The sequence below is a fragment of the Heterodontus francisci genome, chromosome X (genome assembly GCF_036365525.1).
Source record: "Heterodontus francisci isolate sHetFra1 chromosome X, sHetFra1.hap1, whole genome shotgun sequence".
NCBI lineage: Eukaryota > Metazoa > Chordata > Chondrichthyes > Heterodontiformes > Heterodontidae > Heterodontus > Heterodontus francisci.
In genome coordinates, this window is record NC_090421.1 from 11,121,497 (window position 1) to 11,146,216 (window position 24,720).

Genomic DNA, 24,720 nt, shown 5'->3' on the forward strand with positions numbered 1-24,720 from the left:
CCAGCGTTTGTGCTTCACTCTCAACCTTCTTTCTCTAACTCTATCAGCATAACCCTCTCTTCCTTTCTCCCTCATATGCTTATCGAGCTTCCCCTTAAATGTGTCTATTCTCCGAAACATTCTCCTGAGTTCCACATTCTCACCACTCTCTGGGTAAAGATGTTTCCTCTGAATTCCCTATTTGATTTATTAGTGACTATCTTTCTGGTCTCATCCTTGTAAATCTTTCCAAAGCTCTCAAGTATTGCTGACAGAGGGGATAAACTGCCCAGCATTGGCATCAATGCGCCTGCTATAAGTAGGGTTGCCAACCAGGGTTGGACATGTTCCTGGAGGTTTCATCACATGACCCCTCACCTCGAATTACTTCACTCCCACACTCTTGCCATTGGTCACTTGACATGTCCATCTTTGCATGCAGCACCTTCGCACACCAATTAGAAAGCTGACAGACACTTGGTTACTTGATTAATTGATTCTTGACTGAGTCAAACAGCCTTTTTACCAATCTCCAATATTATTTATAACTACTAAATGGAAATGTTCAAAGAAAATGAAAATAACATACCATTTTTAATGCCCCCTTTGATTTTTCTCTAAGACTTGCAGGTTGATAGGTAAATTGGCCATTGCAAATTGCCCCTAGTGTAGATAGGTGGTAGGAGAATTGAGGGAAGGTGGGGATGTGGTAGGGACTATGGGATTAATGTAGGATTAGTATAAATGGGTGGTTGATGGTCAGCACAGACTCGGTGGGCCGAAGGGCCTGTTTCAGTGCTGTATCTCCCTCAAAATAAATTCCCCCAGCAGTTTCTCAGATTAATCTTTAATTTCTGGAGACTCCAAGGCAATCCTGGAGGGCTGGCTACTCCAGTGATAGGAAGTGGACTGCTACAGCACTCGAAATGATTTTGTTGTTGAAATTCTGCAATTGTCTTTGAAGAGTTAAGGCATAAACTGAACATTGGTTCACTGAACTACACCAGGGCACAGGATACATAAAATAAATTGTCAAGTGGCAGTGTACCTTGCACTCGTGTGAGTTCTCCACTGGTGACTCCTTGTGTAATCCTCCTTTTGAAGTTTGGGAAGCGACCAGGATAAAATGGAATGTGTGGGAAATTCAGATTTTAGTGGAACCCCCACCCCGCTCACACTCAAACCTTTGAGTAAACATCATCCGTGTTTCTGAGTGAGAAAGTGAGGGAGAAACTGCAAAATCAACAGTCCCTTCACAGAAAAGAAAAGGTAAATAATTCTTGGTGTATTGCAATTACGCCTAGTTACTTGATCTCTGACCTTTAACCTCTCCCAGTGAGAGAGAACACGAAAAGGAAAAACATGGCTGCTATTAAATAGCTGGCTCTATTGTTGTAACTGTAACCTGGTGAAGACGGAGGGTTAATGAGACTGTACCTAATTTCCTTTCTGCCCTGTACAGGAAGCATACAATAAAGTGGTTGAGTATTTTGGAGAAAATCCCAAGACAACGCCTCCATCCGTGTTCTTCCCAGTCTTCGTCCGGTTTGTCAAGTCCTACAGGGTAAGAACTTTGACCTGATCGGTTTGTGGCTTTACCCATTTGGCATTCCTGTAGCTTCACATGGTAGTTATGGGGCATGGAGGAAATGGTTCTAGATATTGCCCTTCGAAGACGAGTGGCTATTCATATGATGTGGAGAGGTTAATGAGATCTTAGCTATGACTGACTTTTGTCCCTCTGCCTTTTTTAAGTTGTGCATGGCGTTTACCTCTATTAAATATTGAAACAACTTTTATTCAGCAGCATCAGCAGCTTGAATTTTAATAAAATGTGGGGAATGAGGAAAAAGCAGCTCAGCCCAGCTGGTCGGCCCTGCCGTTTAGGCCCTGTTTAGTAAATGGAGGAGGGTGCTGGCTGATGTCATGGCACACCACATTTCTGATTGCGTCTATATAAAAAAAAAAGCTAGCTTTGTACATGAGTGAAAATTATCCCTGGCAATAGCTGAACCATATTATGGTCTGCCTTTGCTGAGGCGGAGTCTGCTGGGGACCACCTTTGCCAAAATGAGAAGATGGTGCCCATTTTTTTTCCTTCCCACTCCCCTTTTCCTTCCACCATCCTGAAGGCATTGGATGTGGAGCCAAGGGCACTAGCTGCCCTCTGCCATGTGGCCATTCTTCATAGGTGAGTCCAGACTGCAAATGTTGCTAGGTTACTCCACCATGGTGGGGGAGTGAGTGGGTGGGTGGGTGAGGGGGTGATCGGTGCATCACTGTTGAATCCAGTCTTCTCGTAACCAATACACATGCATGCACACTGCAGCCGAGGGCCACGGAGGGGACATCACAGTTGAGTTCGGTCCTCTCCTAACCAGTGCCCATGCCTGCAAGCTCCACTCTGAGGTTACACAATAGCGATCAGTAGCAGGTACCTTGTCGAATTTCACCACCACCCGACCCCCACCCACAATGCCTAAAGCACCGAGGCTAACTTGGCATAAAGTGTGATCGAACTTACACTTTCCAGGTCTGTATGGGTCCGTATCAAACAGGATGATGCATTTACTCCTACGCCATTGGCAAGAACTAAGTGCGTCTTTGAAAAGAAAAAATCTTGGGTTCGATGGCGATCCATTGTTGTTCTGTTTTTCTTTTAATAAATTCTTTAATCTGCCGATACAATTTGGATCAATACGGTTTCTGTTGTGATTGTTTCTGGGGATGTTTCAAATCTATCTGCATATACTAAGTAGGGGGAGGTAGAGGCAGGGCCACCCATTAGAAACCCAGGTTATTTTATGAGGAACCTTGGTTGACCATCCAAGGTTTGTTTCAGTGGTACGGACAGCAGACTATCTCTCCACCGCTCCCTCCCCCCACCTCTGGTCACTTGCCATTTGCTGTTTAAAGTGACTTGGCTGATATTTGGTTAGACCGTGTCTGTAAAGGGAAGCTCGCTTGTGATTCCCAGCCTGAAGGGCTGACACCATAGCTACCTGTGAAAGGGCACTGTGCTGCTGAATGACGAGGGCTGGAGTTAATGAATGCATTCGTTTCCTGGCATTGTCCAGCCAATGCCTCCCATTTCCTGATCTCCCCACAGCCACCTGGTGCTGGCCACCCACTTGCTTGCATGTTATGGATTATTAGTTGAAACAATAAAGGCATTGGATGTGAATACAAGTCGAATACTTTCTATCGGGGCTACGATCACATCAGGCTTTCCGTTTAAGTAAAAAACGGCCAGCAAGTCTCTGACGTACTGTACAACGGTGGTTTAGGGAGTCCTTAAAGTAGCTGAGGAAGCCATTTGAGAAAAGAATTCTCTCCTGCTCTTCCTTTCTACATAAAGATAAGCTGCTTTCTTAACCCTTTAAGAGCTGTGGTCGACTTTTTACCAACATTAGATTTAAGATTCAAAACCCGGCCTAGAGTTTAGGGCGTAGAGCTTCTGCAGGGTGGGTTCTCAGTGGAAAAGTGGTGCCAGTGCCACAGAAACGGGGGTGGGAAGTGGCAGTTTTTAGACATTTTTAGCCTTTCTCCAAGGACTCCACAGTGAGAACTAGGGGGAACTCCCATAGAAATTCTCCATCTAGATATTTGTGCTCAATTTTCAGTGGACTCTTTCAAGGTTGACTCACATACACTGTAAGCATTTCCCGTCTCTCTTCTCCCCCCAACTTCCCTCCTCTCGTGTCTTGACAGTGCTGAGTTAAGTGGTGGATAGTGGATACAGTTTACCAGATGTTCTTGAAGGATGGCCACTGGGCCAGCTATTAATGTCAGAGCCTGGCCGGTGAACGTCAACATGATGTTTCACTGTGTAGAGCTTCAGGGTGGAACCTGAACCCGCCCTTGATGTGAAGCCTAATGCGTGCATCCTCCAACTGTACTGAGTTCTTTATGTTGTCCTATACAACATGAATGAGATGCGTGGAGTCCAATTGGCTGAAGATCTCCAACAGGTTTATTAACAACTAAACTAGTGTATACAGTACAGAGCAAACTATTTACAGAACCTTCGTCTGGGTGTTACAGTTGCAGAGTGACTCCGGCCTCTGGTCACATGACCACATACTGGTACTTAGCTCATTAGCATACTGAGATCTTAAAGGGACATCACACTTGAAGTGATCATACAACACCAACAGGCTTACTGGTCAGGAGTCCTTGGTGATTGCTCCAAGGTTGCTCTGTTGAATTGTCACACTTACACTGATGTCCTGGCTGGATCAGCGAACTCAGCCCAGAGCAGAACTTGCAGGTCTGTAGAAGATTGAGGGGAGATCTGACCGAGGTGTTTAAAATCTTTTAAGGATTCGAAGGGGGTGATGCAGATCAACCTTTTCCTCCGGTGGGGGAAATTAAGAACGAGGGGGCATTATGTTGACCATTCAGGAATGAAATCAGGAAGCACTCTTTCACACAAAGAATAGTGGAAATCTGGAATTCTCTTCCCCCAAAAAGGCCGTGGATGTTGGGGAGTCAGTTGGAGCTTTCAAGTCTGAGATTTTTATTGGATAAGGGTATCAAGTGATAAGGAGCTAAGGTGTGTCGGTCGAGTTGAGGTACAGATCAGCCATGATCGAATTGAATGACAGTGCAGATGCGAGGGGCTGAATGGCCTTCTGCTGTTTCTATGCGTCCATCTGTAACAGGCTAGGCTCCTTGCAAACTGAGTCAAGGGGACTCCAGTCTGGGCTGCTTACTCTGTGAGTAGAAAGTGCCATTTAGCACTCGTTCCTCAGCGAGTCAAGGAATCAAACAGGCTGTTGTGTGCCTGGAGTTTATTTTTTGAAGCACATGCGATTTGTGCTCGTTCACAATTGAAATACTGTTTAATAAAAAGAATTGAAACCTCCTTCCTTCAGTAAACACAGCTGCTGTGCTGATTGACTTTGAGGTAAAGGAAAGATAGACTTTCAAAGTTAGTTATTTCTTTTGGTTCTCTGTGCTCAGAACTATACCAAATAAGGAGCTACATTATGCTGTAAAATATGTGTCCAACATAGGTCAAAGTTCACCCATGCCTCTAAATCACTACGTTTACATTGGAAAAACATGCGATGAAAAGACACAAAATCCAGGAGAAACTTCATTTGCCCGGAGATTGGTTAGAATGTGGAACGTGTGACCACAGGGAGTAGTTGAGGTGAATAACAGATGAATTTAAGGGGAAATGGGTAAGTACATAAGGGAGAAAGGAATAGAAGGATAGGGTGAGATGAAGATAAGTGGGAGGAGGCTTGAGTGGAGCATAAGGCTGGCATGGAGCAGACGGGCCGAATGGCCTGTTTCCGTGCTGTAAATTCAATGTAAAATGATTTAATGAGCTGTGTTGGATGCCGTATTCAATTCTGGTGGTTGTATTTCTTCTTTGATTATGTTGCATGTGTGCAAGACTTTTGTAGGGCCACAGTTAGATTATTGTGTGCAGCTCTTGGCACTGCAACCACCTCCATTACAGGAAGGATATTAGGGACATGGAAAGGGCATAGCAGAGATTCAGTAGAATTATGCCAGGAATGAGGGGTTATAATTAAGAATGGCCTGAAAAATTGGAGCATTTTTCACTGTACAAGAGACAGCTAAAGGTAGCTAAGAATAAAAGTTTTCAAAGTCTTGAGATGACAAATAATGAAAGGTTGTTTCCACTGCTTTACGACTTTCTTCTGCACAATGGTGGCAATTCTAACACTGAAGTGCCATGCAGCTTCACATTGCTACCTTGCAAGCAATTTTCTCTTTAAGGAGTTAGAGGGAAACTCGGTGATTGGTACAGGTTGTTAGTATTCCAATGGTGGAACACAAGTTTTGCTACCTGCATGGGTATTCCTGGTTAGACTCCAGCTTTACAGTATTAGTGCCCAGAATAGGACACCACACTTTGGGAAGGATGTCAAGGTCTTGGAGAGGGTGCAGAGGAGATTTACTTGAATGGTACCAGGGATGAGGGACGTCAGTTATGTGGAGAGACTGGAGAAGCTGGGATTGTTCTCCTTTGAGCAGAGAAGGTGAAGAGGAGAATTCATAGAACCATAGAAAAGTTACGGCACTGAAAGAGTGTCTGCGCCAGCTGAAAAAGCTAGCCGCCCAATCTACTCCTACCTTCCAGCACCTGGTCCATAGCCATGCAGGTTACAGCACTTCAGCTCCATGTCTTTTAAAAAGAATTGAGGGTTTCTGCCTCCACCGCCGATCTGGGCAGTGAATTCTAGACATCCACCACCCTCTGGGTGTAAAAGTGTCTCCTCATGTCCCCTCTAATCCTTCTACCAATCACCTTTAAATCTGTGCCCTTTGGTAATTGACCTCTCCACTAGGGGAAACAGGTCCTTCCTGTCTACTCTATCTTGGCCCCTCATAATTTTGTATACCTCAATTAAGTCACCCCTCAGCCTCCTCTTCCAGGGAAAACAGCCCTAGCCTATCCAATCTTTCCTCATAGTTGCAATTTTCAAGCCCTGGCAACGCTCTTGTAAATCTCTTCTGTACTCTCCCCAGAGCAATTATATCCTTCCTGTAATGTGGTGACCAGAACTGTACGCAATACTCCAGCTGTGGCCGAACCAGCATTTTATACAGTTCCAGCATTACATCCCTGCTTTTGTATTCTATACCTCGGCCAATAAAGGAAAGCATTCCATATGCCGCCTTCACCACTCTATCGACCTGTCCTGCCACCTTCAGGGACCTGTGGACATGCACTCCACGGTGTCTCACTTCTTCTACCCGTCTCAATATCCTCCCGTTTGGAGGTCATTCGTTACTATGAAGGGTTTTGATTGAGTAGATGGGGAGAAACTGTTGCCCCTGGCAGGAGGGTCCGTAACCAGAGGAGAGACATTTAAAATAATTGGTAAAAGAAGTAGAGGAGAGATGAAATTTTTTTAAATTTTGCTCAGTGATTGACGATGATCTAAAATGGAATAAAATGGCAGTGGAAGCTGATTCAATTGGAACTTTCAAAAGTGAATTGGATATCCACTTGAAAATGAAATAAAATTGTAGAGCAAGGGGAGGGGGATTAATTGGATAGCACTTTCAAAGAGGCCTCCGTCTGGGCTACAAGATTCTATTGATAATTCATGAGCTCAGCTTTTCTACTTGCTGCTTGGAAAGGAACAGAGTGATCACCTTCCTTCACACCATTAATGTCCACTTGCAGCCACTTAGAAAGTGGCTGATGAACGGTATAAGGAGACACTGGAAAGACAAAGGCTAAGACTGTATCTTCGAATGTTTTCAGGAAGCAGAACAGGAAAATGAGCTGAGAAACAAGCAGGAACAAGCTTTGAGAGAGAAGATGCTGGCACAGGAAGCCAAGCTTCAACAGGACCAAAAGGTACGTGACACCACAGACTTTAATCTCAGAGCTTCAATTCGAGGAAGCTGCAACTGAGCCCAGGGATGTCTCAACTATGACCCTTAACCTGTGCTCATCAAAGTCAGGGCGGCAGGAGATCAACAGAAGGTGGGGGGAGGAAGTGAGCGGGGGAAGCAAAACAATTGGCTTCGGGAAGCAGGAAAGCCAGTTGGGCTTCTTGCTCCTGGATGCTCTCCAGTGACTCCTGCTGGATAGTGCATTTGTGTGGGTGATGAGTTAGAAAAGGATTGGGCTCAGCCGTGGTGGAAAAGTCCATCTTTTATCTGAAGAAAGACAGACAGACTTGCCACTCACGACGACCCAAACTGTTTTACAGTTAATGAAGTACTTTTTGAAGTGTAGTCACTGTTGGAATGTAGGAAACACAGCAGCTAATTTACACACAGCAAGCTCGCACAAACAGCAGTGTGATCATGGCCAGATGATCTGTTTTTTTTTTAGTGATGTTGATTGAGGGATAAATATTGGCCAGGACACCAGGGATAATGCCCCAACTCCTCTTCAAAATAATGCCATACTATCTTCTACAGCCACCTGAGAGGGCAGATGAGGCCTCTGTTTAATATTTCATTTACAAGTAGGCACCTCAGACAGTGCAGCATACCCTCAGTACTGCACTGGAATGTCAGCTGAGATTTTTGTGTGCATGCCTCTGGAGTGGGACTTGAACCCACAATCTTCTGGACTTAAAGGCAAGAGTGCTATCTACTGAGCCATAACTGATTCCAGGGTTGCACATGAGGAATGGCCACTTGGGTGATGTAGCAGAAGGCATTGCATGCCTGCAGAACCATAGCATAGGTCTGCTCCTTCAGGAGAGGAGGGCAGAATTTGCCTCTGGAACTTCCAGAGGGCCTGTTGATTGCTCTATCAAATTCACTGAACCCACTTCAGATAATTGTGATGTCAAATCTTCCTGAAGCTCAAAAACCTTCCATAAAGAATGTGAAATATTAAGATCTGAACAGAGTAATCACGGATCTGCATTTGGCAGTAATCCCTCCTCTAGCCATATGTCCAATGAAAAGTTGGTATTCTAGTTGGATACTGTAGAATGGAGTGTGTTTTGATGAATTTAATAACGGGTTAGATACAGCATTATCATCCAGCTGTTGACAGTCGCTAGCACAATGGAGCAGTGTTGTTTTGGAAAGTATGTGACGGACATCTAAGAGAAAAAAAAGTTGAATCCACTGAGCTCGTTTTCCACGTTGCATTCCGAATTGGACACTGGCGTTACAATGGGCTCGTCATTTCAAAGTGAAAAATGTTATGATGGCTGACCCAGCACAAACAGCCAGCTGGTAACCTCAGTTCACTTCCATCTAGAAGTGAACAGATTGAATATCTTGTATATTTTATTTTTTGCTCCTTCGATCATACAGTGTGCACCAGAGCACCACTGAATTTTTTACAATATAACCAGTAATCTGGTGCCATGTTCCTTTAACACTGGTGAATTGTGAGTAATTATTTTACATTGAAGAGGCTACAAATTTGCCTCCAAACAAATTCAGACTTGCTGCACTACTTTGGAAATGATCACAGTCAACTATTTCAAATTCCCAATCTCCCAGATCTCTAGTTTCTACATACCGGATTTCAATTGCTTACAATTGATTTTTATATCAATTTTCAGTGTACGTTGCTGTTGAATTTTTGGGCATGAGCCTGGAAAATAGTGAAGGAACCTTGCTGCTTATTCAGTTCCTGCTCTTCAGTAAAGGTGGTTTTGTTTTCGCAGTCTCCATGCCACCGGAACAAGCGGCAACAGCAGGAGCTCATTGCCGAGTTGCGGAGACGGCAGATCAAAGATCACCGACCGGTGTATGAAGGGAAAGATGGAACCATTGAAGACATTATCACAGGTAAAGGCCGGGAATACATCCTGGGGCAGGTTCGATGAGTTAGTGGAAGAAATAAGTCAACTTAGTGCTCTCGAGTCTGATGTCCTCAGTGATGATTCAGATGATCTATTTCAAATAAAAGCTGCCTGTATGTTTTTTCTTTTTTGTATTCCTTAAGTGTAGACAAAAGGTGATGGGCAGCATCTTTGTGTACAGTTGACACAGTTGCAGCAAGTTGCTGTGCTGTTGGGACATTTCCTTGAACTGCTGTTCAAGCCACTGCCCTTAATTTTCTTGCTGCAAAATTTGACCTAGTTACATCACTTGAGTGCCAAGATTAACAGACTTGTTTGGGTGGGATTTCCTCTTGGTTTTGCACAAGCCAGTTGCCTCGTTTAACTGTTTGACCTTATGGCAAAACATGTATTGATGTTCTGCTTAAATATTCGTGGCACTATACAGCACACACCTATAGTTTCAAACGTTTTTCTGTAGTGATCAAATAAGTTGAAAGTAATTGGGTTCGGTGTACATAAAGCCACCTGCAGTCTGTTAATCCAGGTTTCTGATCTTCTGTGCTCGTGAGTTGCAAGCTTTACCTGCTTACTTTCACTCTGTGCTCCAAACCAAGACCAAGAGACATGGCTCAGTTCCGCTTAATATAGTGTTGTGGAGATGATGAATCAAAGAGTGCCTTCAGTTGAGCTAGTCCTTGAAGTATTCTCTACCCGACCTCCGGGAAAAGCTCCCAACTGTGTCTCAAGGGTTTATATCCTAATCAGCTGTGAGCAAACCCTAGAACGGGATGACTTTTTCTCCTTTTGCTCTGACTGCATAAATAACCCATGTTGCATCTGAGGTGTCTGCATTCTTTTGTGTCTCCCATACTGGCTCTGCTAACTACCTGGTGTTGGTGCTTGATCTGTGATGTCATTTCAAAGTGAGCAGTCTGTTGGTGATGGGGGGGGGTGGGGGTGGGGGAGGGGGGGGGGAAGTTTCTTTCTTAATTCTTATTTTATTTGATAGGTGGAACCTCTGTCATGTTACAAAATAGCTGGTCAAATGGTCCAGTCCACTGCACTCCCAATCCAATGAATACCTGAAGTGGCAGGACACTGAGAATATCTAAATCATTTCCGATCTTCACCTGCTGTATTGCCTGTTGATTATGACTGACTGTTCGCTCATACGAAGTGACTACAGTTGTCCAGCACAACTTGAACCACACACACGGTCTATATCACATTGCAAGACTAGTCCACCAGCTGCTTAACTTGTTATTGCAAAGTGCTGCGATTAAAATATGCAACAAAGATTGTTTTTTTGTAAAACACATCTTTGATTCAGAATTTCACAACAGCAGCTTGCATTTATGTAGCACCTTGACCGTAGTGTGAACGTCCCGGAGCATTATCGAACGCAATTTGACACCGAGCCTCATGAGATATAAGAGCAGGAGACCAAAAGTTTGGTCAAAGAAGTAGGTTTTAAAGGCTGTCTTAAGGGAGGAGAGAGAAACAGGTGGAGAGGTTTAAGGAGGAAATTCCAGAGCTTGGGGCCAAGGATGCTGAAGGCACGGCCGCCAATGGTGCAGCGATGAAAGTTGGGGATGCACAAGAGGCCAGATTTGGAGGAGCAGAGATCTGAGGTTTGTAGGGCTGGAGGAGGTTACAGAAATAGGGAGCGGGGAGGGTGGTGGGGGGCGGGGGAGGGGCGCGAGGCCATGTAGGGATTTGAACGCAAGGATGAGAGTTTTAAAATCAAGGCATTGGTGGCCTGGGAGCCAATGTAGGTCAACGAGCACAGGGGTGATGGGTGAACAGGACTTGGTGCGAGATAGGATACAGGCAGCAGAGTTTGGATGACCTCAAGTTTAGAGGGTGAAACGTTTTCAGCTGTCCAGGAGAGCAGTGGAATAGTCATGTCCAGAGGTAACAAAGGTATGGATGAGAGTTTCAGCAAAAAGAAAACAATTGTTTAAGATATGTTGTTTGCAACCCAGAGGTCAACCCCAGTATCCAGCACCTTGAGCTATTCATTGTCAGGAAGTGGGACTGTTCCAGTTATTCTTGATTCTGCAGTGGTCCAAGAAATAATGGATTGCTGTGGAGGTTCTGACAAAGGTTTCACCTTCAATTGCATGTGTTGCTTTTTGCAGTGTGAGCATATTGAGGCTCCTCTCTATTGTATAATTTGATGTGGTTTCTTTTTCTTTTTTTTTCTCGTTTTTTTTCCCCCCCCCCCCCTCCCTCCGCTTCTATCTCTCTTCTTCCCCTCTCTCTATTGCACAATCTTCTTTCTGCAGTGCTGAAGAGTGTGCCCTTCACAGCCCGAACCGCTAAACGTGGGTCCTGGTTCTTCTGTGAAACATCATTGTGTGAAGAGTCCAATTGTTAATATTTGTGCCCTCTACAGTCTACAGCTGTGACAGGTTTATATAATTCCTTTTCTTCATTCTGAGTCTGTTGTTTGTTAAAAGGAAATGATTGTTTCACGTGTTCGATTTGAATTATCCCTTGAGAGTTTTCCTTTTTAAATTCTCCATACATGCCCGTTTTATGCATCTCTCATGGTTTTCCACAGGCTAGCTCCTTACCGTCAATAGTAGAACATGGGGACGGCTCAAGTTTGCCAGTTGAGGCAGGTATTCATTCAGACCTAGATATATCTAGCCAATAAAATGGTTTAAATAAAAACAGAAAGTGCTGGAAATACTCAGCAGGTCTGGCAGCAGCCTGTCCAAACACCAATGCAAGGTTCCCCCCACTGCTCCCCCCCCCCCCCACCCCCAGTTTGGGAGCGGGGGAGTTGGTGGGTGTGTTAGTTGAGGATTGGGGGGAGGGTGTTGCCTCTTGGTAGCTGTTGCAAAGGAGCATTAATGATGGCCAAGCAGAACTTTGCCAGCCAGGTTGTCTTCTGCTACTTGTAGAACAGTGCAATGTGGAAAGCTACAAGGCAAGTGTTTCAATTTTAGACGAGAGAATTATGTTATTTCTTTGTGTGTCTGATATTTTTCCAAAGCTCTTCCATTCATTCTTTCCAACATTCATTTCATCATCCTTTGCCAATCTCCTTGCCCTTCTAATTGTACATGTCGTCTCTGACACCATCTTTTCAAATGGAAAAGGCTCGCTTTATCTGGGCCAATGAAAGCAAATTCTAATTACTGAAAGGAGTGTAGTTGCCTCCTCTCCTCAGCACCACTACTTTTCGCTGCAGGTAAAGCTGCCGACTGTCACGATCCTTTTTACAAAAAGTGTTTCTCCTCTTTCATCATCATTCATTCATCTTCATTTTCTTCATTTCTTTAGCTAAAGGGAAGCATATGATCCATAATTTTCCAAATTCTCCAACGCGGGTAAGAGTTTGTTGAATGCACAGTGGCAATGAAACAAGTGTGCTCGCAAGCTTGCCAGCTCCAGCTACTTACATCTGTCGCCCTAGATTAAATGCTCACGTAAATCTAGTATCAGGTGAAGTCCTCAGCGAGGGCAAAGGCTACAGGATGGCTTTAAAATGCTTTCAGTTTACAATCTCGGTCAACTGATCTGCTTTTAGAAAGTACTACAAATATACAATGTTTCATATTTTTTTTCTTTTTCTCAAAGAATACTGCTCAACTTTTGAATTATGTGGCACCCAGATGCAGTTATTAAGCAAATGCCAAATTCAGGCTCACACAAGAAAATTGGCTCCAAGTTGGCAAATGATACTGAGACTCCTTTCTTTCACAGGCCTGTGTGTCTGTGTCTTTTTAAATATGAATCCTTAATGCCCATGAAAAGGAGAATCAACTCCAGGCTCTGTTTCACTAGGACTACAAGGAACATGACCTAAGAATTGCCTGAAATCAAGCACATGACTGCTGATTGTCTTGTTCCACTGCTAGCTCTCCCAGTATATGGATGCATGCTGATCATAACACTCAGCTTTATTGGCTCATCATCGAGTCAGTTTGTCTTTCCAATTGTTTCCCTTGCTCTCCTGAAGGCAGTAATCCTTACTTGGGGTACTGTTCCCCTGGCACCACAACCATATGGACATTCTTCATGTGTCCTCGGGACATTAATGTTGGCAGGCTATTGGGCCGTGGAGGGCGTCAGAGCAGTGGTTATTGGATAGTGGAAACACTTGCTGATTTTCTTTTTTGCTCTTTCCCAGCTTCCAGTCTTCAGCCATGGCTCAGCGGGTAGCACTCTCGCCTCAGAATCAGAAGGTTGTGGCTTCAAATCTCACTCTGGGGACTTGAGCACATAATCTAGGCTGACACTCCAGTGCAGTACTGAGGGAGTACGCTTTCAGGTGGATGTAAAAGATCCCATGGCACTGTTTCAATGACGAGATCCTGGCCAATATTTAACCCCTCAACTAGCATCATTAAAATAAATGATCTGGTCATTATCACATTGCTGCCTGTGGGAGCTTGCTGTGCACAAATTGTTGTTTCCTACGTTACAACAGTGACTGCACATCAAAAGTATTTCATTTAACGTGCTTTGGAACATCCTGTGGTCATGGAACTTCCTTTTTTCTCCCCACCCCCCTGTGTTGAGGCCAGTTGAAGTGCCCCCACTGCCTCCCTGCCTGGGATCTGCTGAGTCAACACAGTGAACCTGAGACCTTCCTGGTCTCTGGCTCCATACCACAGCATTTACCCACTGTGCCCCCTGGGGAAAGCTAAGTTATCATCTCACTGAAGGAATAATCCAACTTGTTGCAGTGGCAGAACTACATTTCAGGAATTGTAAATGTCAGCTCATGAACATGATTTCCTCACGTCCTCACTTAGATGATGGGACCACTGGCAACTTTGATCATTATTCGATCTTGTTTTTGAGAAAGGAGTTTTAGAACCCCTTTTTTGATTGGTTAATGGGATCAATTGTGTGAGCCATGAAAGCAGAACTGGTTGAACAGATTGCACCTAAATTGTTTCAGAAAAATGTCCAGTCATGGGGCTTAAAGTGGCAGAAAGGCAGGAGGAATATTTCCTGTAAATCTGTCATCAGTGGGCTATTTAGGGATATGGAGTCAAGGCAAGTAGATTGAGTTAGGATACAGATCAGACAAGAGCTCATTGGATGGCAGAACCAGCATGATGGGCTGAATGGCCTCCTCCTGTATCTGTGTACAGAGCAAACTCATCTTTGGCTACCCTCATTGTTCTATTTATATTAAGAAAAAAAAGTCACCTTAATATCTTCTCTTGCCTTTCAGATGATATCTTAATATTTCTGTATTGTATTTTTGGGCTCCTTGGAGGCTTCCCATTCTGAGGCCTCCCTTCTGCTCTTTTTTGGTTTTGTAATCTATTGTGCATTTTGCTGGTTTCTGCCCGAGTAGATGGAGCATATTGTTGGTGCTTTTTGAGAGGGGTACTCGCAAAGTGACCAGTTGAAGCTCACGTGAGCTGTCGGCTCAATTGTCAAGTGACATTAATTGTTTGTGCCACCCCTCCCAGGTGAAGGTGGAGGGATTGTGGATTTGATGGCAACAGGGTGAAAGGGAGGAGATGGCCAAAGTGCCAAGTAAATTCTGGAGCTGTCCAGCTGTTCTCTGCGCAAGCTTCCTTCCATCCTGTAGGAGGCAGGCAGCTGAGCTGTGGTACCATTGCTTTCTGGTAGAAAGGAGAGGACCCTTTGGGTGAACAGGCCTGGTGGTGTCAGCTCTTTGTTAATGGTGTGTCTTTGACCATCTAAACTCTGAAGCCAGAAGACACAAGAGTGGAAAAGGGAACCATTTAAGTACAACGTATGGAGAGTCTTACATTGCACCCAGTTTGTACACTACATCAGCTGTGGCTAATTTCGAGTCCATTTGAAAATAATCATCCATTTCCCAACACTTGTTTCTGTTAGCTAGATAAATGTGTGCCTGTGTGTATATGCACCTAGTTACCAGTTGCTTGCTATTGTTTTGGATTGTATGTAACTTAATGTCTTGCCATTGTTTCAGACATGCTTCCCTGCAGAGCTGCTTTGCCTTGTCGCTTGATTGCCCCTTATTGCCCAACTGGCAGAGTGAAGTCATTGGTACCAATTGCCTTTACCTTTTCTCTTTTGTTTCTGTCTCCCACAGATCTTAGAAGCCAACCATACCGGCGTGCAGACGCGGTGATACGACATGGGTGGAAACACCTCTGAAGAAAAGGGTTTGGGGGGTGGGGGGGTGGGGGGGGAACTGCAACCAAAACGACAGTGTTATTAGGAACTGTTTCATTGAGGAGCATCTCGGGATCAACTTTTTTTTCATTGGCCCCCAACGACTCCCTGAAGTGGCGAACTTCCTGCACATGTATCTTCCTAATCCACTACAGGCAGGAGCACAAGAAATGGCATGGTGTGGAGAGAAAGCTCGAGAGAGAACACTCCCCTTTTATCTTTTGAGGGAAAAATAACATTAAAAAAAAAACAATCCATGTAACCTGCTCACCGCTAAACGAGTGAAATTATCCAACAATGTGTTTGAGATCACAACTCTTCGTCGAAGCTCAAAAAAGTGATGGAAGCTGGGAGGGAGTGTATTTCTCAGTAGGATAGAAGAGACTTGGAGAAGTGTTGGCTCTCTAAGCAAACTTAGACAGCCCGTGAAATTTGAATGCCTTGTTACGGCAGTATTACCTGGACACATTAACCATGAAGTTCTTTCTGTTCTTGTAGTCTTAATTAATTTAAGGTATTTTTCCATTATTACTCCTATGTTTTGTACAGATAATATGACCTTGGGTGACTGAAAAAGGAGCTTTGGCATCTGTTATTGCCAAAGTAAAATGGCGGCTACCTTTATTGTTGGAGCATTATCTTTTTCTTGCATCGATTTCAAACCCATTTGAAATTCCTTCTGAGCATTTCCAGGTGTGTAGCCCTCTGAGTATTGCTAAATGTTTTGATTTACTTGGAAAGCGTATCCGGTAACAACAAAAACAGTCCAGTTCGACTTGCAGCCATTCCAGCATAGGAATATTTTTCTCTCCCATAATATTGCATACTCAGTGAAAGAAATGTTTAGACCCATGAAGTCTATCTAGAAACAGATATAAGGACAAATTTTCTTCCACTTATTAAGTCAAATCTCTTCACCAGTTTTTGGATTTACTGTGGGTTTCAGCCATTTAAAGACACTCGGGATGGGGGGGGGTGGTGCGAGGTGGGAAGGAGGAATCTAAATGATTCGAATCTGTATCCACACAGACCCTACCCAATGTTTTACATTCAGCCCAATCTTGATTAGCCATTTACATATCACTGTTGCAGTGCTCAAAGGGTTAATCAGCCACCCAGGCTTGAGTACATTGGATGGAATTTCAATCCTGATGTTGGATCTGGACTCAGGCTCCCATTTTTCAGAGTGTGTGAGGGTCTGATTTTAGAATGGTGTTAGGAACCTTCTACAGGGTGGCTTCAAGTTATGGAACTGCTGCACAAATGTCACCCTATGAGTGCAATCCTGACTTCTTTGAGTCCGGTGAATTGAGAAGGAGACGTCCAATTAGTCGGAACTGGTTCTGTTCCGATCTGGGAATTATTTTGACACTTACTCCATGTTTTTTTTTTTCTTCTTTTGCTAACTGGCACAGTCACTCCTGTTGGAAGTAACAGAACTGAATACAGCCTAGGGAATTGACTAACCTATTAGTGCACCCAGTCATATCCCCATGCGATGCTGAGGTTTTCAGTTAAACCCTCTGATCTGTCACTAGTTTTATTTAATCTATACACTATAGAAACACTTGCACTTTTGCCCAATATCCTTAAATGTTGATGCACTTCTCGGGTCATGCCCTTAATTCACCTCCTTAAACTACTCCTTCGCTACCACCGCCAATGACAGCCCCGACAAAGAATTAGGCTGAGTTTACTGATCTCTGCCGGGCTGGCTCCTGATCTCCGTCCAGTCAACTCGACTGAAAGGAACATCTCTCTTGCTTGGGCGTCGAGTGGGCGAACTCGGCCAATATGCTCTTCGTGGTTAAATGACCAGTGGGTCCTCGCTGCCGAGGCTCCCGTGTGAAGAAGGGCCACTGGGGTGAGGTACCAGAGTGTGGCCGGTGCCTGTGGAATCTGTACCTTAGTATGAGTTGGCTGTAAGGGGGTTGGGGGAACAGTGGGTGGGGGGGTGGGGTGGGGTGGAAATGAGGGTTAAAGTGGAAGAACAAAAACTGACAGGGTACAGTTATTAAAATCAAACTCTAGTCAAGTGGGGCTATCCCTGTCAGCTCTCCCTGGTGTCCATGGTTTCCAGAATATACATCAGTAAACTCTAAATGCAAGCACAAAGCGATTAAGAACTGGCAGTTTCTAATTTTAACAGGCAGTACCAAAGTTGTGCTTTACAATGTAAAGTCGAAGTTCCAATACCATTAATTTTCAGGAAAATATAATAAACTGCCGGAAGCTGTCGATAGCCTATTTTAGGGAATTGGATACTTTCCATCTGAAAGAGGGTTACAGTCTTAAACTGAAGGCCAAGCATTAACGGTTTACATGTAAATATAAGGCATTTCAGATGCAATTTTGTGTTACGGTTTTTGCCGACGTCATTTTGCAGAAGAGTTTAGAAAATGCAGTGATCTTGTGTGAGACTTTGTTTAAAAAAAAAATCAGCCTCTAATCCCAAATATGTGGCTTCAGTGCTTAATCCATAGTTTTTTTTTCACTCTTAAAAACCAATTGCAGCACAAAGGAGGCCATTCTGCTCATCGTGCCTGTCCCAGTGCTAGCTTCTTAACTGGATCCATCTCCTCTAATCCCATTTCTCTGCTCTTTCCACATATCCTTTTATCTTGCTTTTCAAATCTTATCTAATTTCCTTTGCCTCAATAGTCACTTCTGGTAAAACATTACACCTTCTAATCATGTCGGACAAATTTTTTTTTCTCATTTTGTCTTCATTCTTCCAATGATAACCCATAGTCTATGGCCCTGCCTTTTACTGGTTCAACAACTAGTGGAAACAGTCGTTTACTGTTAATCCTCTCAAAACCTTTCATAATTTTGGAAACCTCAGTCAGCGATCCTCCTTTACCTTTGTTCCAACAAAAGCACCAATTTATCAAGCTGTCCTCCTTAACTATTGCATCTAACTCCTGGTATCATTCTAATGAATCTTCACTGTTCCCTTCCCATGGCTCTGATATCCTTCCTATAACGGGGTGCCCAGAACTGCATCCAGCTGTGGCCTAAGCGGTACCTTTTACAAGTTCAACATCACTCACTCTTTCATTACTTTTTAAAAAAAGACTCCCAAGTAACCATAACGACGTGAGCTAGGAATATACAGCAGCCCTGCAGAAGCCCACATCAAATAACTTATTCCCCTGCTGTATGTGATTCTACTGAAGATGTTAATATGACAGAGTTTTATATATAATACGACCTTATAATGCTCTTTCCCTGAATACTGTTCAGGTGTAACATCCATTCTAATGAGTGAGCAAAAATATCATATGGACAGAACTGCAGGTTTGCTCCAGACCCCCAGAGTGCATTTTAATAAAATGGGAATCTAGTTTTGTGCTGGTGAAAGGTTGAAGCTTCATCTAGATAATACACCTGAGTCTGACCATATCAATGGCCAATCCTTGTTTGGACTCTTGAAAGTGGGCAGGCTTTTGCTTTCTTCCTTGGCCACGTTCAGCCTGCCTCTCTGTCTCTGTTTCTCTCGTGTCTGTCTGTATGACTCGCTCTCTGATTCTTTGTGTACCCCTCTCCCACTCATTTTCTGGCCTCTCCAAGCCCATTGTGCTGCTATATTACAGAGCTCTGCTCACACCCCAGGTAGGCCCAAACCTAATCCTTAATGGACCCTGTCATTAAGTTGAACTGACTATTACAGGCGTAGCTAGGCTGATCCAGCATAGTGGTAAGTCCCAACGAACTCACGCAAAATGACTACCTTCAGAATGATGAGTGTACATCAGTGATGGATTCCTGAGGAGTAGGTTGAGCCTGAAGATGGGGACGTAATGTGTTAATAGCCAGTTCACTGATTACAGTGCCCCAAACCCAGTGTGAAAACAGTTTTATTTATTGGAAAGTTTTTTTTAAATTATATTTGTAAGCGTTGCTGTCCAAAGACTACAAAATTATTTAAAGTAAGGTATGTGTTGTTTCAAACTAATTCATTAGCCTTTCATTTTCTCATAAAATAACCCTAACTTTTTTTAAATGACATTGTTGAAAAGTTTAGAACTCTGGATCTGTGCTGTCAGTTTTATTTTTCAATTTATGCTGCTTCCCTTGTGTAGTATTGGAATGTTTTAGTGATGTCATGGATTGAATGTCTTTACATTACTTGTTTAGTTTGTGACATCATCCAGCAGAACAGCTGATACAAAGATGGGGGCATTGGGGGCAGAGACATTATGGTAGTAAATGCTGAGGTGTAGACTCAGGATATATATGTATATTTTTTTAAAGACTGGATTTGAGTAAGTCTGCCCATCAGTTGTCATTATTTAAAAAGTAAGCTGTGGACTTGGGGTAAATAGACTTCAAATAATCCATGCATTCCTTGTACAAATCCACAAGGTCGCCATTTTATTTTGTCCTTCTGGTATGTATTACATATGAAGTATTTAGTTTGTATTTTAACCATTCCATTCCGTTCCAAACTCTACATTCCTGTAGTTAACTGTATGCTTTTTGTAATTGTAAAAAAAACTGTTAAATTCATTGTTTTCCAATTTTTTTGTAAAACTGTATTTTTAAAACTATGCCAAAGTTGAAGCCTTCAGCCGCTAAGCAATACTGTACATATTCTTAATTATTATAAATCCAGCTCTGTATGGTCTAATTGTTGCAATCTATGTGTTTTTACATTTTGAGTGGAAATCTACAAGATTCTCCAGTATGTCTAGTGACCAAAAGCTGGGCTGCCAGTGGGAGGGCTGAATTTCAAATACCAGCCTGGGATCATTATGTCTTAGTGCTCAGTGCCATTTGATTCCAAGTTTGCGGCACCAAGGCTAAGACACTCATAAGAGCTTTAGGAACATAGGAGCAGGCGTAGGCCATTCAGCCCATTGAGCCTGCCCTGCCATTCAATACGATCATGGCTGATCATCCACTTCAATGCTTTTTTCCCACATTGTCCTTATATCTCCTTATGTCATTGGTATTTGGAAATCTGTCGAGCTCTGCTTTAAACATACTTGATGACTGAGCTTCCACAGCCCTCTGGGGTAGAGAATTCCAAAGATTCACAACCCTCTCAGTAAAGAAATTTCTCCTCATCTCTGTCCTAAGTGGCTTCCCCCTTATTTTGAAATTGTGTCCCCTGGTTCTGGACTCCCCAACCAGGGGAAACATCTTAGCTGCATCTACCCTGTCTATCCCTTTTAAGTATTTTGCAGGTTTCAATGAGATCACCTCTCATTCATCGAATCTTGAGAGAATACAGGCCCAGTTTCCCCAATCTCTCTCCATAGGACAGTCCCGCCATCCCGGGAACAAATCTGGTGAACCTTTGTTGCGCTCCCTCTATGGCAATAATATCCTTCCCAAGGTAAGGGGACCAAAACTGCACATAGTACTCCAGGTGCGGTCTAACCAAGGTTCTAAACAATTGAAGCAAGACTTCACTACTCCTGAACTCAAATCCTCCTGCGATAAAGGCTAACATGCGGCGCAGTGGTTAGCACCACAGCCTCACAGGTCCAGCGACCCGGGTTCAATTCTGGGTACTGCCTGTGCGGAGTTTGCAAGTTCTCCCTGTGACCGCGTGGGTTTCTGCCGGGTGCTCCGGTTTCCTCCCACAGCCAAAGACTTGCAGGTTGATGGGTAAATTGGCCATTGTAAATTGCCCCTAGTGTAGGTAGGTGGTAGGAGAATTGTGGGGATGTGGTAGGGAATATGGGATTAGTGGGTAGTATAAATGGGTGGTTGATGGTTGGCACAGACTCGGTGGGCCAAAGGGCCTGTTTCAGTGCTGTATCGCTCTATGACTATCTATACCATTAACCTTCCTAATTGCTTGCTGCACCTGCATGTTAGCTTTCAGTGACTTATTGACAAGAATACCCAGGTCTCTTTGTACATCTACACTTTCGAATCTCTTACCATTGAAGAAATACTCCACATCTATTCCTCCTACCAAAGTGGATAAGGTCACATTTTTCCACATTATATTCCATCTGCCACATTCTTGCCCACTCACTAAGTTTGTCTAAATCCTCTTGAAGGTGCTTTGCATCTTCCTGACCACACGTATTCCCACCTAGTTTTGTGTCATCCGTGAACTTGAAAATACTACATTTGGTCCCCACATCCAAATCATTGATATATATTGTGAACAGCTGGGGCCCAAGCACTGATCCCTGCGGTACCCCACTAGTCACAGCCTGCCAACGCCAGAATGACCCATTTATTCCTATTCTCTGCTTTCTGCCTGTTAACCAATCCTTAATCCATGCCAGTGCTTTGATTTTGCTAACCAACCTCCTGTGGGGGGACTTTATCAAAAGCCTTCTGAAAATCCAAGTATAGCACATCCACTGACTCCCCTTTATCAATTCTGTTAGTAACATCCAAAAAAACTCCAACAGGTTGATCAAACATGATTTCCCATTCATAAATCCATGTTGACTATGCTCAATCAGATCATCATTATCCAAGTGTCCATTTATCACATCCTTTAGAATAGATTCTAACACTTTCCCAACGACTGATGTAAGGCTAATGGGTCTTTCCCTGTTTTCTCTCTCCCTCCCTTCTTAAATAGTGGGGTGACATTTGCAACCTTCCAATCTGCAGGAATCGCTCCAGAATCTATAGAATTTTGGAAGATGATCACCAATGCATCCACTATCTCCATATCTACCTCTTTCAAAACTGTGCTTACAAGTTACATAGGAACATGGGTTGCTCCGTGACAGCTTGATAGCTCCTTCAGGCACTTCTTTTTCTTTAGCATTCTGATGTCTTTCAGAAAGCAACATTTTTGGGATACAGTGTATGAGTTATTTGAGACATGACATGTGACGGGTGTAGCCTGCTTGGGAAGAACAGGTGACTTTGAGCCTATGGTGCCCAAAGCTCTTCAGCATTGAGGGGTTTCCCTAACCTCAAGTCTGGGTCTTCTGTAGACTAAGTGAAGATTGATGGCAATGATTAGTCAACAACTCCACTATCATTGTATCATGCAACTACCAGGATGGTAGAAGGTATACTGAAAGGACCTTCTATTTTCATCTAATAATTCATATGGTCCTATCAGGATAATTAGTGTGGCACTTAAAAGCACAAAGATGTTTGGGGGCAGGACGATGGACACAACCATAGGTCAATCTTGCTTGCCAGACTTCCGAGGTGAAGTTAATTAAAAGGGGAAAGATCAATCTGATTCAGTCCCTGACATTTCCAAGGAAATACATTGTTAGAGATGTGCTGCAAAGCAATGGATGCAGCATTGACGAGACTGTAGGTAACGTGCCAGCAAAAGCTCCCTACCTCCTCCTTGATGCTCCTGCTAACAAGCTCTCAGTTCGGCAATGATAACCCCCGTTAACCTGGAAGCCATTTTATTTTCCAATGGTCTTTGATATGAAAAGCAAGTTACCCAAATGATCACCCTACTTGTAGACCAGAGGAGATTTTACTGAGTAGTTCAAATCAGGAAGCGGTTAGTGCTGCAACTTGGGGCCAAGGGTAAATCGTACTGTAAGGTCCTTCCACAAAGTACCCAAGGTTACAGAGCATGCTAACCTGGTTCATGTAATGCACAAAACGAGGACTCGCAATGTTCATTTAAAGGGATAATGTTAATTGGTAAATGCAAGTTGAAAGATTAAATGAGGTAAAGGGGATTGATGTGATTGATAAACGGACATGTTTGCCTTACTGACTAGATTCACAATGTAGATGACTATGCTGGCAGTGTGGTAATGCGTCATCAAGACTAGGAGGGTTTCAGATATAGCCAGGCTCCAGTACTGCCTTTCAGCGGCTGTTGCCCAAGGTTTGGAAGGATTGGTGCAGCTTTCAACGTGCCCACCACCTTGATGTTCTTGATGCCCAGGGCCATGCATCAGGCTTATTCATCACTAAATCCAGCCCTCATGTGAGGGACCTTGAGGGCCGCACCGAGAGACCAACTACCCCCAATACACCAGAAGGTTAACCTGGATTAGGACTTGACTGTCATTGAAGAAAGACTAAAATGCCCTTCACCCCTTCTCGACCTGGTGTTGGGTAAATGTGTTGGTTAATTGTTAAATCTGAGCAGAATAACCTGCACACAGCAGAGAGTAAGGATGCAGATTTTGGTTGGTAAGTGACTCTAATTATGGATGCTGTAATGTTGGGTAAAAACCCAACCCACGACTGTCCCCGTCACTTAAAATAGTGCTCTAGATATGAGCTTTTTCTATTTCACGTATATAGCTCAGGACAGTCCCCTCTGATTTGCCTCCTTTCAGGTTTAAAGAGGTCACAAGTGTTTTTAGCCTATTCTCACAATTCTGACCATGGTTTAATATTGCTACCATTTTGATTCACTCACCCCATGAGCACCTGAGGGAGTCAAAATGTACAAATGTCATGATTTGACCGAGAAAAAGCTACATTATCCCAGCTCTTAAACAGATCAAGGAGAATGAATTGGGATCGACCCAGTGTACATTTAACCTGAGGACATCTGTTGAGGCAAAAAGTTGGGTTGTACGTTGTGTGAGATTTGAAGTTGTCTCAGTCGTTTGTGCATCCTGACGTTGCATTTGGGAAGGTTATGTTTCAGCTGTTTGAACCAAACGATTCCTTCAAGGTAGAAGCAATGCAAGTGGGCAGCCTGAATGTTAGTGGTAGCACGCTGGGCAGCTGCGTTGTGTATGGAATGTCTCCAGAGACGTTGCTGCATCAAATGTGTTGTGTACCCTGTTTTTAGCCCTGACCGCTGTTGGCACTCCTTCACCCTGTCTGTAAAGTTACTAAGCGAGTGCCTCTTTGATTTTCTCCCTTTATATACCTGCTCTCCACCTGGACCTATCAACACCACCTTGCATTTATAAAGCACCTTTACCATAGAAAAGCGTCCCAAGCTGCTTTGCAAAATTTGACACCGAGCCTCAAGTACATGTTGGGACAGATGACCAAAAGCCTTGTCAAAGAGACAAGTTTTAAGGAGTGCCTTAAAAGAAGGAAGGGGAGGTTGGGGGGTGGTGGGGGGAGAAGAAGTTGAGAGTTCTGGATATCCTCTGGTAAATCTGCAAAGATTAAAAGGAGGACCTGCAATCACATCCAAGTTGTAACTATACACCACAGCAGATTGAGACTCAAATAGCAGCAGCGAGCCATTTTTCTGACTGTTGATGCAATTGTTGCATTCGATTGTGGAGTGACACTATAATGCAATCTCCATGCACGTGACAAGGAAGAGCTGATTTTCTGCTCCCGACCCCTTTGAGGCCACACGCATCCTGTCGCATTGTTACATTGCAAGTCATGTTGCAACACCCCCCTCTTCTGGCAGAACTTCAGAACAAAGAGCATTTGGTTTCTCAGCTGA

At 43.7% G+C, this 24,720-nt stretch overlaps 1 protein-coding gene across 6 annotated transcripts in view; it reads left to right on the top strand.

The window, feature by feature from the left end:
* The window catches only part of LOC137358585 (formin-like protein 3), a 179,560-nt gene extending 159,547 nt beyond the window's left edge, over window positions 1-20,013 (top strand). For 3 of the 6 annotated variants that reach the window (XM_068024590.1, XM_068024595.1, XM_068024594.1), the window contains 5 exons: window positions 1,446-1,543; window positions 7,235-7,330; window positions 9,117-9,240; window positions 11,525-11,650; window positions 15,298-15,380. In XM_068024590.1, the coding sequence (XP_067880691.1) occupies window positions 1,446-1,543; window positions 7,235-7,330; window positions 9,117-9,240; window positions 11,525-11,616 (410 nt within the window). In that variant the 3' untranslated portion in view covers window positions 11,617-11,650; window positions 15,298-15,380. Of the gene's footprint in view, window positions 1-1,445; window positions 1,544-7,234; window positions 7,331-9,116; window positions 9,241-11,524; window positions 11,651-12,530; window positions 12,578-15,297 lie in introns of all 6 variants that reach the window. The other 3 variants (XR_010971245.1, XM_068024592.1, XM_068024593.1) reach the window with 3 other exon arrangements.
* Window positions 20,014-24,720: the final 4,707 nt, after the last annotated feature.